This window comes from Rhea americana, unplaced genomic scaffold, assembly GCF_003343005.1.
Source record: "Rhea americana isolate MKP2758 unplaced genomic scaffold, rheAme1 scaffold_76, whole genome shotgun sequence".
NCBI lineage: Eukaryota > Metazoa > Chordata > Aves > Rheiformes > Rheidae > Rhea > Rhea americana.
The window spans coordinates 2,308,236-2,325,769 of NW_028186934.1; the positions used below are offsets into that span (position 1 = coordinate 2,308,236).

The 17,534-nt window shown below is 41.0% G+C and overlaps 1 protein-coding gene across 7 annotated transcripts in view; it reads right to left on the reverse strand.

Moving 5' to 3' along the window:
* Positions 1 to 17,534, reverse strand: part of LOC146585816 (uncharacterized) — a 194,676-nt gene that overhangs the window by 23,035 nt on the left and 154,107 nt on the right. For 5 of the 7 annotated variants that reach the window (XM_085322264.1, XM_085322261.1, XM_085322263.1 and 2 more), the window contains exons 20-23: positions 16,464 to 16,595; positions 13,301 to 13,429; positions 6,377 to 6,505; positions 661 to 789 (exon numbers count right to left, since the gene is read on the reverse strand). In XM_085322264.1, the coding sequence (XP_085178390.1) occupies positions 661 to 789; positions 6,377 to 6,505; positions 13,301 to 13,429; positions 16,464 to 16,595 (519 nt within the window). The remainder of the gene's footprint in view (positions 1 to 660; positions 790 to 6,376; positions 6,506 to 13,300; positions 13,430 to 16,463; positions 16,596 to 17,534) is intronic. The other 2 variants (XM_085322262.1, XM_085322265.1) reach the window with 2 other exon arrangements.

The following is a 17,534-nucleotide window of genomic DNA, read 5'->3' on the forward strand; positions in this document are numbered from 1 at the left end:
GAGGAGGGGACGCAGAACATAGGAGGTTTCTATGACAGGGATGGACAAACTTTTGCTAGTGGCTTGGATATAGCTGATTAGAACGTGTAACGTAAGCCTCAGCACAGCGTTTCTTTGCCKTCCCTCCTTCCTCAGGTCTCGCTGGAGCTGGGCTTGTGTTTCAGCCTCACAGACTGGTAACTGCCAACGCTAATGCTCCCAATGCCTTTCACATGTTCTGGATTTAGCCAACTATGTCTGGAACAGCATAAGGTAATGATGCGTATCCGCAGCACGCATGGGATAGTAAAGCAGGCTACAGAAAAGAAACAGCTTCGCTCCTGTGTCATAAATGGAACTTTTTCTCCTCAGTCAGGCAGACTTCAGAATCAGCTCTCGTTTCAGTCTACGACTCTGTTTGGGCCCCCTCCGCCTCGCGCGTGCAGTGCTCTTACACCTGGCCCCGCACTGCGTGCCCTGACATGGTGCACCACAACACCCGCGACTCAGCCTCAGAGACTAGTTTTTAACGTGCTGAACTGCACTATTGTGCGGCTACAAAAATAATGACAAAACAGTGCAAAGAGCTGATAATTTAAATACCAGTGGAAACCCCCCGAGCCACAGTTTTATTTTTCCCTTCTACAATCTTCTGCAACGGGAGTGAAATTCTGACTGTACCTTCTTGGCAGGTGGCTCCTCTCCATCCCGCTGCACAAATACACGTCCCAGTTACATGATCACAGAGTGCTCCGTTGTGACAATTACAAGCGTGACTGCAGCCTTTCCCATAACTGTCACCCTGGCAGGCTGCACCGAGAGAAGGCCATAAAATGCAATTAGAACACATCAAAGGAGGCATCATACAGAGCAAATTTGAGACATAACCCACTTCTGGGGAAATCAGTTTGAAATTGGCTTCTGATGCTACACTCTTCACATCTTAGAGGCATGTAGGTTCACATATTAAGCATGTCTGACACTAAATAATGTGGCTTAAAAATATGTATCATAACACATTCTGAGCAGATTTTTATCAAAGACTAGACTCACTGGGGTGATGGATCAGCTGTCATCCTCCTGCAATGCGGAATGTCTTTGTGTTAAACTAATGGTCCAGCAGAACAGCCAGCTTGACAGGCTGGATATTTATTTGCATCCTGGTAAGAGAACTGACAACTTCATTGTTTTCATTGTTCATTTTTCACAGTTGGATGCATTAGCTCGCCCAGAGTCTTATTCTTTGGTCAGAGAGGAGTGATATTTTCAACGCATTGAGTTAAGCAGCTGGCTCCCAGGTGAAAACTTAGCACAGCCATCTCGCAAACGTACACTTGCTTCAGCTGCATTTCAACTGGGCTGGTGCTGCCTTCYGTGAAAAATGGCGATGATAAAATCCCTGTAATTTCCATTGCACTGGAGATGTGCAGCTCTTTAAATGGTGGAAAGCAGACTGCTCTGTTACTCTGGTTTCCTGGGTATCATCCCCAGAATACAAAAGTAGCTGATGTGGTTTTCTATATCTACATTACAGAAGTTCTGATTCACTTGTACAAAGCTCCCAGAGTCTCATCCCCTCTAGATAACTAGCTCTGCTGGCACACATTGGAGAGTCAGAAAAGGTCCTGATCCAGGAAAGTGCCTGGTATTCACTGACTAGGACATCTCTAGGATCAGACTCAAATTATGACTTTTCATAAAAACCTCTATGGCTTTGAGGGTGTTGTCTGCAGAATACAGTTCTGCATGGAGGACTCATCTCTGGGAGAGGACTCAGAGAACAGAGGACTGATATTATCCTGACCTCAGGGGTGATCTGGCTGGCAGCACCTGAGCTATTCACAGCCTTTTTCTTCCTATCTGAGGACTTCTGGCTTCCCAGAAGCAACTCTCACAGATAGCATTTCTCTTAGAACTTCTTTTCAACCCTACTCATTTTTAGCATCACTTGGACCCCATCCATACTAAAACTAAGTGCTGGAACATAGTCACATCATCATTCGAGTTTGTTCTGCAAATGAGGCCTGCTTGCCAAGTGAAAGATTCAGCCCATCTTACAGAGCTTTGGCTCAGTTATGGGAGCAGAACTAAGTATTTCCACAATAGAGATCAGGACTCTAACATAACCAAGCCAAAGGAAAAACAAGCTCATAACCAAGTCCCCTGACTAGTTACTAGTGGTTGGTGTGAGGTTTCTAGAGTATGTGTGCAAAGTTCTTCTTATATTCACTGAGAAGACAAAGAGTTTTGCATTGAAATTTCTGGTAAGAAACCAGAAACTTTTGGAGAGGAAAATTTTAACTGTTCTCACTTAGTTTACACAAACTTTCTTAGCTTCTCAGTGGGACAATCCTAACTATTAAACCACTTCTCTGAAGAATAAGATAACAAGGGATATAGTTAAGCCGGTTTATCAAGTTCCTTAACTAAACATTCAAATATCCCGGTGACTTTTTCTCCTGTCACTGTGATGAGTGTAAAGGAAAGTAGCAGCAACATTTAAATTATCAGGCTTCTTCCTGCTCCAAGCTCTCAGTGCCTTTCCTCTGCAAAAGGAGGAATTATTCATTTGCAGTCCCTAAAATCCTTTCAACACTCAGAATAAGGAACATGTGAAAGTGGAGGCCAAAATATTCAGGCAGGAAATCAACATCTATCAAAAGTGTATGGGAGCAAAGGGAAAAGACATGGACTAAGACACAGAAGGGTGCCCAGAAGATTGGATTTCATGCAACTCACATAGATTAATCTCCCCAGAATGAAACTGCTGCTTTAAAAGAACATGAATTTTGCAAAATCAAGTACTGAGATATTATGAAATATAAAAACTCCAGCTATCAGTAACCCAACTACAGATGCTGGGAGCACTGATCTTTCTATCGTGATTTATTTTACAAACTAGCGTGGTCTCTTTAACAAAAGGAGCTGCTTCTGTGAAGATCCTGCCGAGTCCTAACAACTCCAGGAAGAGGTATTTTTAGTCCTAACAGAATTAGGGGAAAATTTAGCTACTGAATTCTATTTAGCTTCTATAGTCTGTACAGAAAATGAAAATTTTTTTTGGAGACACTGAAATTTGGATGAGTTTCTATACAGACAGTAAAGGTCACATCTCTGGCACAGGAAAATGTCAATGGTCAAATCCACACTTCTATATTGTTGAGGCATTATAACTCCCAACAAAAATCTATTTATTTGTTTTTAATATTTAGGCAATATACCTTTCCTAAACCTCCTTCTTGGAAACCTAAAATAGCTTAGTCGGATACTCAACCCCTCCCCCCCAAAAAAAACAAAAACAAAAAAACACAAAACAAAAAAAACCCCAACTCCCGCAAAACAAAAAACACCCTCCCAAACACAACCTTAAGCTAAGGCTTGGCAGATTTAATCTCAAATTATCAAAATTTATTTACAAGCAACCACAGGCATAGTCTTGTAATGGAAATTGTTACACAGCTTCCACAAAAAGGCATTCCCGTCTGTATCTCCCATAATTAGATAGCAGTTTACAGCATGTGCTGCACGGTCCGCTTAAGATCAATTCAAATCCCATGAGGTCAGAATTAGTTTTCAATATCCTCCAGCACATTGCCTGCAATGTGATTACTTGAAAATAAATGCTGTCCTTCCAGCTGTTAGAGCTAGCAAGTTCCAGGAACTGGGAACACAAACACTAAACATCGAACAGAGACCGGAGCAGCGTGTAAGCATCTCCAAAGCCTGCTTGGAGTCACTGAGGAAAATTTGGAGCAACGCTGCTGAGGTCTGAAGCTCTAGGACAAACGGGAGGTGGATCCACACCTCCAGCGGGCTCCCTCCTCGTCTCCGGAGGGTAGCCTTTGACACCTGAGAGCACTTACGGCTGACCTGGCCGAGCAGCCACACATCCCACCCAGACGGACGCACGCCGCGAGGGAGACTGTGCAGTACTRAACGCTTCCCTGCAGCGTCCCGGCTCTGCCAAGGTCCCCAGGCATCCACACGCCCAGAGGAGAGCCGGCAGGAGCTGCCTACAACCACTCTCCCTGCAAAGTGCCATCTGCCAAGCAACAGCCAGCAAGAACTGACCTTCATTTACCAGTGTGAGCAAATCTACTTCACTCTGAAAGATGCTTCAGCTGAATCAATCATTTAACTCCTCTGTGCACTTGGCATCTCATTTAAACTTCCGCAAAGCGGAAGCCGCGAGAGCAGCACGTAAACACCAGCCACATTTGATGCAGGCTGGGTGCAGATCACTAATTGCTTTGCTGGCCCGAGCTCTCTGACCACCGGCAGAACGGCAGCGACAGGTTCATTTTATCCCTCCTCATTTACAAGCTCTTTTCGGGGAGGCTGCATCCTCTGCTGTCAACTTTGAAAGCTTTTGCATTTGSACACTGTAAGCCAGCAGCTCTTAAGAGAAGTACRGTTGACTCAATTTCTGAGTAAATTWGGTTCCCTTCAAACTTGCTGTTCTCCTCAAGTCTCAAGTTCCTCAGCAATACCCCAGTATTACCAGTGCCATTCCCGATCAGGTGATCTGCGAAGGGGCTACTTCCATATATTTTATTAACAACTGCTACAGCATAAGGCTTTCCCAGCTAGTCTTAAAATCAAAAGCAAGCCTCACTGTTTAGCCAAGGAAACACWGGTTAACCCTTCTGCACCATTATCTGACCTTGCTCCTCTACGGAAGGCAAAGGAGGCCTCGAAGGCTTTGGCATCTTAACTAGCGTGAGGAATCAATCAAGCTCGGCATAAAGCTCTAACAGCCACAGTGTGAGAGAATAAATAGTTTCTTTCTCRTGTGAGTAGAGGGGGGCACAGAAGGCCTTTGATAAAGAGCCGCATTTCTTAATTGAGTTAAATGAARTATGTAGGAACAAAGCTTCCCACCCCCTAATGCAGGTTAAAGACCAGGGAAGGGCTAAGCTGACAGATTGCTAACTTTGGGGTTCGCCTAAAGGGCAGGAAAAACAAAACAAACAAACAAAAAAAAAACAAAAAAAAACCCAACAGATGGTGACCAGGAAGCAAGCATGACACCTGTTTAGTAATACCTTTTCTCCTCTGAAGCATGCCTACGTGTCAACCACTTCATATTTATTTCTCAGAGTAGGCTCAATTTCCTAAACTTAAAGGGCAGAATTACAGTTACCTTCTTCAGGTGACGGGAGAAGAGCTGGCCAAGGGGTCCTACACAGCAGGGTGAAAAGGAGGCAGGAAGAAAGATTCACCAGCACTGACTCTCCTGTAACTCTAGAAGGGCAGAAGAAGTCCTCTCCAGAAAGTAATAGACTGGGTGGAGGGGCAAAGGAGGGAAGAAGATAAAATRTTGTCAAGAGCAGTAGGCAGGTTGTGTAGTTCACCTGCTTGCACAGGGCCGATTACCTCGTAGTTCATGTCTGGAGAAGCAGATTGCTTCAATAAAAGTATTTTTTCTCTCTATTTTCTAAATTAAACTGTAAGTTTCTATTGAATCCGAACTTTTCTTCTTTTGAAGAATAACAACTCTTCTATTGAAGAAACTTCAATTTGAGGATTAAAGACACTTTATGAAAGTATTCACTACCAACAAAAGTTGGCTCTTTGCACGTTGCTGCTTTGGACCACAGCTCTACAACACTATCTTCAGAAGACAGTCATATTTTCAAAGGGAAATACAGACCATAGTATCATGCCAAAGGGAAAGCTGAGACAYTGAGAGGTTAAAGGTTGTAGATCTGAAAAAACAAACAAAACCTTTGCTGAGTTTTGCCAATGGGCTCAATGATCTTCATATATAATGTCATGTAGCTAAGGGAAATAATTTAWTTTCCCATGAAATTTGGTAATAAATTTCTTAGAAGAGCCAACTTTATATCTGCATATATACAGACTTCTAGAAAACTCATTAACACAAAGATTGTGAGAAAACTCATCACTATTGCTTGTGAAATTCCAAGAAGTTGAGTATTTTACCAATAACTTGTCTAAGAATTAGTTACAAAACTATTTTCTCTTGCTAAAATAATAAAACAGTCCCAGCTCCATTTTTTCCACACTGTGCATTCATAATCTGTCACTTTATGAATGGTAATTAGATGAGGTACACTAGTACACAGACATACCATTTCATCTCTTAATTCTCCACAAAACTGAAAAAAGTGATACTCATTATACAGCAGGATATAGCTCTGCTATTTAAAAATTAGTACTTATAACATTTGACAAGTACAAACAAAAATAAAAAAAATCAAGTTGATTATTTACACAGCAACCAAAAATTGTTTCCTTTTTTGGCATCTTTGGAAAGGAACGTGACCTWTTCAAAACCATACTCTAATAGGTTACCCGACATTCCTAAAAGAAACAAATGCTAGGGTGTTGAAAGGGTCTGCAAGCAAGGACCATGACTGCTGGATGTACATACGCTGGTCGCACTTTTCTCCCACCCAGCCGGGGAGGCAGTGGCACGCTCCTACGACGTGGTCGCAGCTTGCCGCATTCTTGCAGTTGCACACCTGGTGGCAGTCAAGTCCAAAAAATCCATCTGGACAAGCTGAAAATGGAAAACAATTCTTTTATCAAAGCTCCCGCTTCTTCTTTGTATACACTTTAGCTCAGAGATCTGCAAACACCGTATGCCGCTAACCTGTGAACTGATGCTTTGGCACATCCTCACTCCGTGATTACACTCGTGAGCCAATGCTACAGGCCAATGCCTGCACAATCCTGTGCTATGCACATCTCAGAAAAATGTGACCCATTTCATATGAGCAACAGATTTCTGCATAGAAAAAMACAGCTGAAAATATATTCAAAAGCCATAAAACAGGAGAGAGAATGAATCTGAATTCACACAACTCAGTAATTGTGCTTCTGTAAGGGACAAAGCAGAAGAAATGATTCAATATAAGACCGTCAGGACACCTCTGCCTATCTCCTTGTCTTTTGAAATGCAAAACGTATGCTCCCATTTACTCTCCTGACACCTTTCTAAAGGTTTTCTAGCAGTGAACGTGTAAGATATATGATCACAGATCAGTGTTGAAATGAAAACCTTGCAAAGATAATGAGCAGAGAAAACAAAGATAAAATAAGTGTGGCGAAACATCACAGAGCTTAAGGAATTCAGTACCCATATCTAGGATGCATAAGAGAGAGCAGGCCCAGCATTCAACACACATCTCTACCCGTGTCGATGGTAGTGAAAATAAGCCATCAGTGGCTGTCAGGGGGCCACACCATACCCAAAAGGCTGCATTACAAGAATGCTAAGGCTGGAAAGCAGAGTTCAAAAATATTAGGAAATGCCAGAATTATATCGTCTATATAATCCTAATGTACCTTCTCTGTCTGCATATATATATATCTGTGTGTGTGTGTGTAGATTATATAAGTGTATATATATTATACTCAGTAATAATAAATCTGTAGATACACAATTGTATGTCACTGTTTCCACAGAACCCCTGAATCATTTAATCCCAGGAGTGCTGGTGCTCATCATAGGAGCAGCTATTCAATAAAGTGTTTTGTCCTCATTATTCARTATCAGTCTATATTTAATACCTATTTCTCAAATGTCTACCATGAATTCAGAATGACTGGTTTCCCAGTAGGGTTTTATAGTATGTTTATCACCATACAATATCCAAAGACACCACACAGTAATTTCACAGCTTTCTACCATTATCTATATGCATCTCAAATTTTCAGACACTTTTCTCCCTTTTCTTGCCCTCTTTTTCACAGCAAGGCTCTTTGTCCAATCTATTCTTATTGTCAATTCTGCAAATGTAAATTCAGCCCTTTAACAGAAAGTATTTCTATCTGCTTTGTCCCTAAGGGGAGAAAAAAATCCAGGCAAACGTGGACCTTTACACAGCAAAGATGGCAGTATAACATCAAGCAACATCTGCTTTGACTTCTTTATTCTTGCAGTTCCTGCTTGGCTTATGATTACTTATCATTATTGCATTTATTCAAAATTAAAAGGCTGATCTCTCCTTCATCCTGTCCAGAGCTGCTTTTCTGGCATATGAAGAACATCCAGATTACACGACTCTCCATGCATGYGCTGTCTCAGAAGAATGGAAAAGTACCTCATCCTGACATAAAACTATAAAGCATTAGTCAGCCTCTGTTCGGCTCGCACTGGTGAGAGAGCTGTTAATCAAGTTGTAAGGAAGAACCACTTGCATATGGTTTCAATCCTCCTATCTTTATTTATTATGCTTCGGTAGTGTGTATGGCACAGCATACCAGAAAGGACTTCTACTACTTAACCCTAGGTAACTTCAAAGGCTGACAAAGGTTTCCTCTGTTTAATACARGGAGTATAGAGCATTGTCAGCTATTTTTAGACGTGTACAATATTTATTTTTCCCCTTTATCTTGCTTAAATCTTTTTATTGGGCTATTTTGCAATATTGATTAACTGCAGAAATCCCACAAGAGAAGCACAGTTAGCCTGTCCCGCATCAGTGCCGATTTAGTCAGCAGTTCAAATCCAAACCGTTAGTGCTGTACTTAATATGGGCTATATGTTGCTGTTATTAATGCATCAATGAATAAAATACTGTAGGAAAAATCTGAGACCCTTGCCCCCTTCAATTCTGAGGAATAATTGCGACAGCGTTTTGAGCTATTCCACCAGATCAAGCAATGAACTGGATAATTCTTCTGCTGCTTTGATACTGCAACTTGACACTTGCCTTTGGTCACACAATACAACAGAATACCGGAGAGTGGTGGGGAACAAAACTAAACAAAATTACAGTACAGTAAAGACAATCACAACCTTCAAAGTGGGAGCTGTGGATACTCAGCACTTCACAGAATGAAATCAATTATAACAATTACCTTCCCAAACAAGAACAAAGCAACCCGGGCGCAGAGCGGGGTGACCTGTCTAACTTGATGTAACGCGGCGCATTTGTAACAGAACTGATAGCACTGACAGCCTATGCGGTCAGATTTTGATTCCTTTTGATTTTGCTGGGTTGACTGTTGGTCTGCTTGACATCAGGAGCCCATGGAGGCCTAGGTTTCCTGTATGTCAGATGTTTGCATTTATTTGAAACAAGCATTGATATATTTAGCAATTTATTACAAGAAGGGACTGGATTTTTTTTTTTTTTTTTTTTTTTTTTTTTTTTTTTTTTTGACTGGCCTATTTAGCTGTAAGTGCATTAAAACCACAGCCCTATAGCTATGGTGATTACAGTAGGCATCTTTTCTGGGAAAAACACTACTCACATCATCTATGCTTTAACAAGATAGAGAAAGGACTTATATAACCATCTTTTGCTAAATGCAAAGATGTTAATTGCTACTTTAATTCAGAAACAGCTAGAACTTCATGTATGCTTGAGTTACTTTCTCCTTAGGCATATAATAGTATCCACTCAGATTACTCGCTAATTGCATTACTCTAAGAAAACTGAAAATAATTCACTTTCTAGTGATAATGCTGGATATTGTGCAAAACTGTACATTATTTTGCCAGTGTTCTGTTTGTCTCACTTCCAGGTTCACATCAATTCCAAAAGCATTTCTTGGTAGCTTTTTTTGTTTTCAGTTAAATGGCCTACTTGCAAACCCCAGCTACTTTGCAATGAAAACTGTTCTGCTCCTCTGATAGCTCTTTTGAGTACCAAATAAAACAAAACCCCAGAGGCAAACCTGGGGGCTTTTGCAATTTCAGCCTGACTCTGGATACTGTGTTATCACAATGCAGAATACCTGAAATAACAACTGCACTCTCAAAATGCTCGTTGTGCCGGCGTGTATTTCAGTATTATATTTTGCAAGGAGCCATCTTCTCCAGGGATTTCCAACTTAGAAGGCTATAAATGTTTCAGTTTCAATGTTTCTGTGACGACAGCAAAGTCCTTCTCAGCCCTGGGATGAAGCATCAGCAATATGTTAGATGTCTCAGACAACTCAGCCAGCTCTATGTCTAAATTTCTCTGGAGCATGTGAGCAGGGTGATGTTTCCAAGGCTCARAACTTGGCCAATGTGGGTAGACTGTGACGAGGACGGCAAAAAAAGCATATACCTGCCAGAAGGAAACCCTGCCAATTTCCAAGTCACTAAAAACAGAAGTGCTACAGCTCTTCGGAGAAAAGGTTGCCAGGAAGTTCCACCAAAGGCAAACAACCTACACATTTTCCTCAATCTTTATTTTTGGAAACAGCCAAACTATTCTGGCTGAAACTTATTATGCAAAAAGGTAAAAAAGGTCAGCTCAAAGCAAACACTCAGCATGTCTGAGACAAAACATGTAGAAAACAGGGTCTTAGACAACTGTGAGGTAATCTCAACATGAAGCACTGAAGTCCGCTTGCCCCTAACACAACTGTCTTCCAGTAATTCAAAAGAAACATGATCAACACRACTGATTTGGAAACAGAGACTTGTATTTTTCTCAAAAGACATCATCTAGGCTTCCCAGTATTCCTCACTCCTACCTTCCTAAAGGGTATTTAGCCTCCTTGTCCTTTTGATTCCTGCTCAAAGATGTACAATACAATGCAGATAACTGTTGTTTTTCCAGTATGGTCACAAACTCATTTGAATTCAGCAGAGAATGCCGAATTCATCAATCCCTTTGGTACATAAAAAGCCAGTAAGTATCTCTCAAAGCGAATGACTTAGTTTATATAGAACGGACTGAAACCAACGATTTTGACTTGCCAACTCCCAACATCATAACTACTACAGAACAGCAAATAAGTCGTAGGACACGCATCAAGATAAATACAAGAACTGTGTTTGGATGTGACTGGCCTAACAAAGGCTCTTCTTTGTTTTTCCTTATTTTGACAAGTTCAAAACATCTGGAGGTATTTTCACAAGTTCTCTAGGAAGAACAACTGCATTATCTCACACTGCTAACACGTCTTGCAAATCCTAGAGAATGCAAGAAAGGAGAGATAGTCCAACGTCAACAAGTTGAAATTCAACCATGAGCCAAGCATCAGAGCAACAGCATGTTCAGGTTATGGTTARTTCGAGCAAGAGTAGAGATGAAAGCTTAACGCACACGACAGCAACTGGATTCCAAGACACGAGAACAGCAGCGACCTGGACACAGCTGCATTGCTGCTGGGCTAAGGGGTTATATTTTTGTGTGGTGCAGTGCCATGCTGCAGTGMGGGAGTTTACCAGTTAACTGGCGATGGGTGTGCAGTGCAAGCATGGCTGGAAAACGATAAAGCAAAAACACAAACAAAACAGATGTAAGTATGATGATGAATCAGAGATTTAGTTGTCACAAAAAAGGCAAATCTAATTTTGGAAAGAACTAGCAGGACTATCACATGAACAATGTTATTCTGCTTCTACTTTGTACTGATGACATCTTAACTACTCTATTTTGAGCAGTGCAGAAATAAACAAGAAAGTTCAGAAAATATGATCTACATAAAAAGTTTTAAGCATTTTGTTTGTTCAGCTAATAAAAAGAAAACTGAAGAAAGACATGGGAAGTTTTCCAATACATCTAGATTGCTAGGAATGAACCTTCCTTTGCTGTGTTCAGAAAAGTGTTAAGAACAAAATRAAAACTGCTTGATTTTCAGACAAGTAAACTTATATTAAATAATCTTCTAAATATTCAAGTGATAAAACACTAGAAGACTGGAGATTTTTGAGACGAGGTTGGACTGGTACCAGTAAAGAAATATCTTGGTCAGACCTGCACGACAGCCAACCCAAGGGCTTCTCGTGGCTCTATTTATGTGGCTGATGAAAGGTAACACAATTTGTCTGGACTGCTACTCAGCTGCTCGCTGTACAGTCAAGCCCTCCYGTGGGCCACTTGGCACGTCTGAGCTTTCTCCTGCCAAGGCAGCAGGCCAAAGCAAAAGGACCTGGAAGGAGCTGGCGGACTGCGGTGGGTGAGCAGAGCAGCATGAGGAAAGCTGCAGGTGTGGGGGGGACACAGTGAGACAAGTACACTCCAAGGCCGACAAACCAAAGCTTTCAGCGGCCCACCAAAGCTTTCAGTGGCCCACCAAAGCTTTCAGTGGCCCACCAAAGCAACGCTTCTCCTCGGCAGCACGGGCTCTGGTATAACTGTCCCTAGCGCAAGTGGGGTTGAAGCACAAATTCTCTTGAGCCTCCTCCAGAATCCCACTTCTCTGATTCCACCTTTCCAATGTACATACCTGGCCAGGCASCATAAGCCCTGCAGAACCCGTACAGAGACAGTTTTGGGGAAGGACAGCCCTGTTTTCATACATACCGACTGTATAGCCATTAACTTTCCGGGAATATATGCTAGCATTAGTTTAATCAGGAATTTCTCTATTTCTGAGCCGAAAGAGAGGACAGAATTATGAAAATAGAGTTAATGTAAACTATTTTAGAAAGGAACTTAGTGTACTTAGTGTATTATAGATTAGGTCACACAGTTTCACATAGAACTTTGAAAAGAGCATTTATTTCATATAATAACTCCCAGAGAGAATGAAAAGGAAACAAGAGGCAGTTTTCTGAATGGCAATCGGGTGTTTTGCAACACTACGCAAAAGCTGAGAAGCACCTTCCTCCCCATCAGAGGGCAGTACGTGCACACAAGTGGTACCATTTCCCTGCTGCAGCTGCAGCCCTGCTGTGGAAAGCTGGCTGATAACGCTGCTTCCTAAACAAAATAATCGTGGCATTGCTTTAATGACCATCATTTATAAAATCTTCAATCATTTACAGCTAAATGTTTTTCAAAATGTCTAACAGAATACTGCTATTTCTGCTGTATTCATGGAAGAATGTATTTTATGATCTGTACAGTGTTACAGCCTGCAACATCCTTAGAATATGCCACAGACCAACACATAACAACATATTTAAGGAATAAAATCCAACCTTTCCATCACTTTATCAAATTATCAGGTAATAGAAGATGATCAGTTGGATTTATTAAATTTAAAAGGGTATGTCTTCTTAAGGAGTTATTTTAGGATGATACACAGATTCATGTTTTTCACTAAAATATTTTAGAGATGCATTAGGAACAAATATGTCTTAGGTAGGACAAATATATTTTTGCTCAGCGCTAAAACTATAAGACTCTATGCAGAGAGCCTTCATAAAGACACGATACAGCAGGGGTCTTAAGCAAGTATCTGATGCTAATCAAACTCACAACCCAAACTTAGGTACAGGCCTAAACGCTTTGCTGGGTTGAAATAGAAGTGCACATTTTCGTATCATGTTCCAATCAAGTTCAATGGTTTATTTAAATCAAGCACTGCAAATTGTAAAACCAGATCTTCAGTGATCAGAAAAACAAAAAACAAAAAACATCTGCATAAAAATGAGAGGGAGCAGAACGAGAAACAGTACCTTTCCCACAAAACGTCCCYGTCCAGCCAGCCGCACAAGTGCAGGCTCCGCTCACATGGTCGCACGCAGCCCCGTTCTGGCACTGACAGCTCTGCTCACAGCCCGGGCCAAAGGTTCCCTCGGGGCAGCCTGCAGGGAAAGAATCAAAACCAGATGACGAGTTAATTCTGGCACAGATCAGTGATCCACTGGGAATTTTTAGATACATGGGAACTTTTACTATTTGCAAAAGAAGGATCAAGGCTTAACTGTAATACCTAAACCTGATATGATGAAGTATTCTCCTTGGGGTCCAGATAAAGTTACATTGTTTTATATTAAGATCTATTTCAGAAAAACATCAGGTTGTTGAAAGGCTGTAAATTCTGCACAGATGAGTAACATCATCTAATAGTTGCAAGGCTTGCAACTTCAGTATTTCTGCTTGATGACTCTTTACACACTGGTCTAGAACTGCTTATTTGCATGTTCTCTTCCATCGGCCAGAAGGGGCAACGCTCCCAACTTCTGTACCTGTTTTTGAGGCCCTATCCTCTTTTTCCTGCACTCCTGATTCACCAGAAGGTTGGAGAAAATATGAAATGTGGTGACCTCCTTTGGAAAGCTGCAAACTGAAAACTGCATACTTCACTTCTCAGCTCTTCTTTGAAAAAAATCAAGCTACAATATTACATCTGGGGGACAGAGTAAAAAGCTACATTTCCACAGAAGTTATGTTAGGACATTTAAAAGATTTGCATGGTACTCACTATCTGAAAAAAGAAAACAACACTTAAGCATGCAAATAATTTCTTCCAGGATTACAGGAAGATCAATTAAGAATAGGGCCAGTTGCCTAATTTACACTAGCTGCTTCGGACAAAGCTGAAATATAGAGATRTATTTAGGCTAAACACAATATTGTAGGGCCTCTATTCAAATTTAAAGATCTTGTGAACTGAAAATGAGTTACACAGATTATTGCCAGGCCTCCTTAAAAGTGTAGGATTTCAGCRTTTGTACCAATGAAGTGATTTTTCAGGCAATCTGGAAAGCATCACAGAGAGCAGAAAACAGTGAGGATCCTCAAAGATGAGTCTATGCCTGGAAGAAAAGGGTGCATAAGATTCTGCCTATTCAGTATCCCAGCTGGTGCTATGTGGAGCTGGGGCGAAATTTGGTCAYTCTGGCATGTTAGTGACTCTCTACTAAATTGGAGCCCCCCTCTGGCCCTCTTACAGGGGTTGTGGCTGGGCTGGGGTGAAGAAAAGTACTGAGGTTCCTTAAGTTCTCCTTTCGTTTCAATCATCGCTAGTATCAGAAAATGAGCCTTTGTTTAATGAGTGTGTTCTTGCATTTGTAGGTTAAATTCAATCGCAGAGCTGAATTGGTGCAAAATTCCATTTACATCACCTCATACTCCCAAAGCTCCGTATCATCACACATACCTTCTACACTGCTTTAATGAGTAAATATGCAGRAGTGTAAGCAGGCCTTAAAAGCTTGATCCTCCTCAGTGTTTATTCTTCACTTGAAATTTTAGTCAAAGTCCAGGCAGAGCTACGCAAGGAAACACTTTTCCAGTGCAATAATAGGTGTTAGGCTCTCAGCTGGGCTTTCTTTAAACCTAAAGCATTTAGCCTGGAGCCGAGACTTTCGAGGCGATGGCAATGGGTCAGGATATTCCACAAATGATTCTGCAGTCCCCGTCACAGAGAACCTGCCCTCTGCTCCAGCAGGCACAGTCCGCTGCCGTGTATGCCAAGAAACATTCAGAACTCAGAGAGAACCGGAGACGATTTGCAAGGCTGCAAGAATGAGCCTAACCTTAAGTAAGTCTAAATAAGCTTCAAGAGCAGAGGAACTGTCGGATGGTAATAAAGATCTTGCCTCCAAGGCAGCATAAAATGTTAAGCGAAAAATTGTGGTTTTCATAAGCTTGCATCTTAAAACAGACCCACATTTGCAATCAGTGCTTCATACTTAYATAAAATAAATAGTTATATAATTAAAAAGTGAAAAAAAATGACAAATAACTTCTCATAATCTACAGACAAAACATCAGAGGTTGCCAAATGTTTTTCTGGTGGTTATGGCTTCTTTGATTACTTTGCCCATGGCACAGAGGTGACGATCAGCTCTCTGGGGACTTTTCTGTCTGCACAGATGCCATTTTGAGAGAGATCAAGAGAGAAAGGTAAGTGGAGCTGGCATCTATTTCTCYGGGAGCTGGTCCTCCCACCAGCTGCCCTTCCAGGCCCTCTAAGCTGACAGCAGTAAGAGCTAAAAGCTCAGCTTCCCAGAGTTTTGGTCTCAGGTCACCATTCCAGATTAATTATTTTGGCATTTCTGTTTGACACCAGCATTAATTCTGCCTACACTACTGGGACTCTTTTAGCTGGGTCAGTGCTACCRACAGATTGTTAAACTGATAGATAAAATAATTATTTAATTTAATAATAACAACATAATGAAATAGCTTAGCTATGTAATTTATTGCCACAGGACACTCTGGAAATCAAAATTTTGCACGAGATCAAAAAGCAATTAGGCATATTAGCAGAAGAAGAATATTAAGGTGTGGTAAACATAGAGATACTATTTCTGTCTCAAGAAGCCTCTGGGCCACAAATTGCTGAAACTGGGGAAAACACATCAGGAATTACTATATGCCTGTTTCTATCCTCTAAGGGCATCTGCTATTGACCACTGTTAGRGACAGGTTAGTGGAGGACATGGGTTTTTGGTAAGACCACTGTACATTTTTGCTATTAATAAACACAGGTCACTACATCTTTCTGACTTTGCTTCCTATGTGAAGCATTTCTATGTCTGGTCTTAAAAAGGATTTATGAAAAAAAAAGCACATACCTAAAATTGGATAAATATAACTGATATGGAAAATTTTCTGCTATAAGCCAGGTATCTATCAATCCTATTACTCATGTGAAGTCTTAACATTCAAAATAGCTGTTTAGTTCAAAACAAGTCTGAAAATARCTCTTCTGGAATCTAAATTAGTTAAACTATCTATTCCTGGAGAAATCTGAGATTCCTGGGATGYGGCGTCCCCCACAGACAGAGACAAGACAGCCTCTGTGTCTTCCTGAAGGGAGCTAGCAGGAAAAACAATTTCCGTTTCCTGGTTTTGCAAGTTCTCCCTATCGACCACGCTGCAACTTACTCCGTTCACAGTGTTTCCCAGTGTATCCGGGCGCACAGAAACAAGATCCAGTGACAGGATCGCAGCTCCCATCAGCGTTATTGCAGGCACATGTGTTTTCACAGCCTTGTCCCCAGTGGCCACTATCACAAGCTGCAAGGCAAAACAATGTTTACGTTGAAAATGAACTTTGGGTTTGGCTAACAGATAATTTGACATCTAAATGAGAGAACAAAAAAGATGCAAAATGGCCACTTAAAATACAGGCACTGCAGACCAGCTTCTCAGCTGCAGAAATGTAGCATAAATCAATTGAAATAAATACAACTTTGGCTGATTTATGCCAGATATTAAGGGGTCAACATAAAACTAATTGTTCATAGTCAGTTTGTATCAATCAATCCATAGTCATAAACATACACTTTAACGGAATGAAAATACCAAATATTAACTCATTGTCTGCTCAGTTAAAATCTGCATAACAAGAATAGCTAATGGGTAAAATAAGACATCCAAATTAGAGTAAAGAATCCCTTCTTAATAGTGATGATAATTAGCTATTGGTACAAATTATAACTGGAAAAGGCATCATCTTCATCTCCTGACATCCTCCCTCAGACCGGATGCATCTCCGGAAAAAATGCTTTTGTCAAGTACCGGGCAGTGGACTCAGTGGAGGTGTAATGGATGAGCTTGCACGTCCTGTGTTAGACAGCAATTCAGACCTCATTACCTACTAGCCTGCCTTCTGGCCTTGACACGAAAGAAGCAAGTGGGCTTCAGACACATACTGTCCCTGAAAATCCAACCTCTTTTGGGTGGGCAAGTAAGGCTTAAGTGTCTGGTGTTAAGATGCTTGCATTTGTTGTTTTTCTTTTTTTCTTTCTTTYTTTYTTTYTTYTTTYYTTTYTTYYTTTTTTTTTGACAAATCTTATTSAAGGCTTATTCATTTTTGTGCAAAACAGTATTTTTATTTTGGTAGAAACTTCATTTTGGGGGGAACCAGGAGTGCAAAAGGGGAGAAATAAACTTTTTTCCCTCTCTGGAGAAATGTGCATTTTGTCTCTGCATCCTTACATGAGTGCCTGAGTA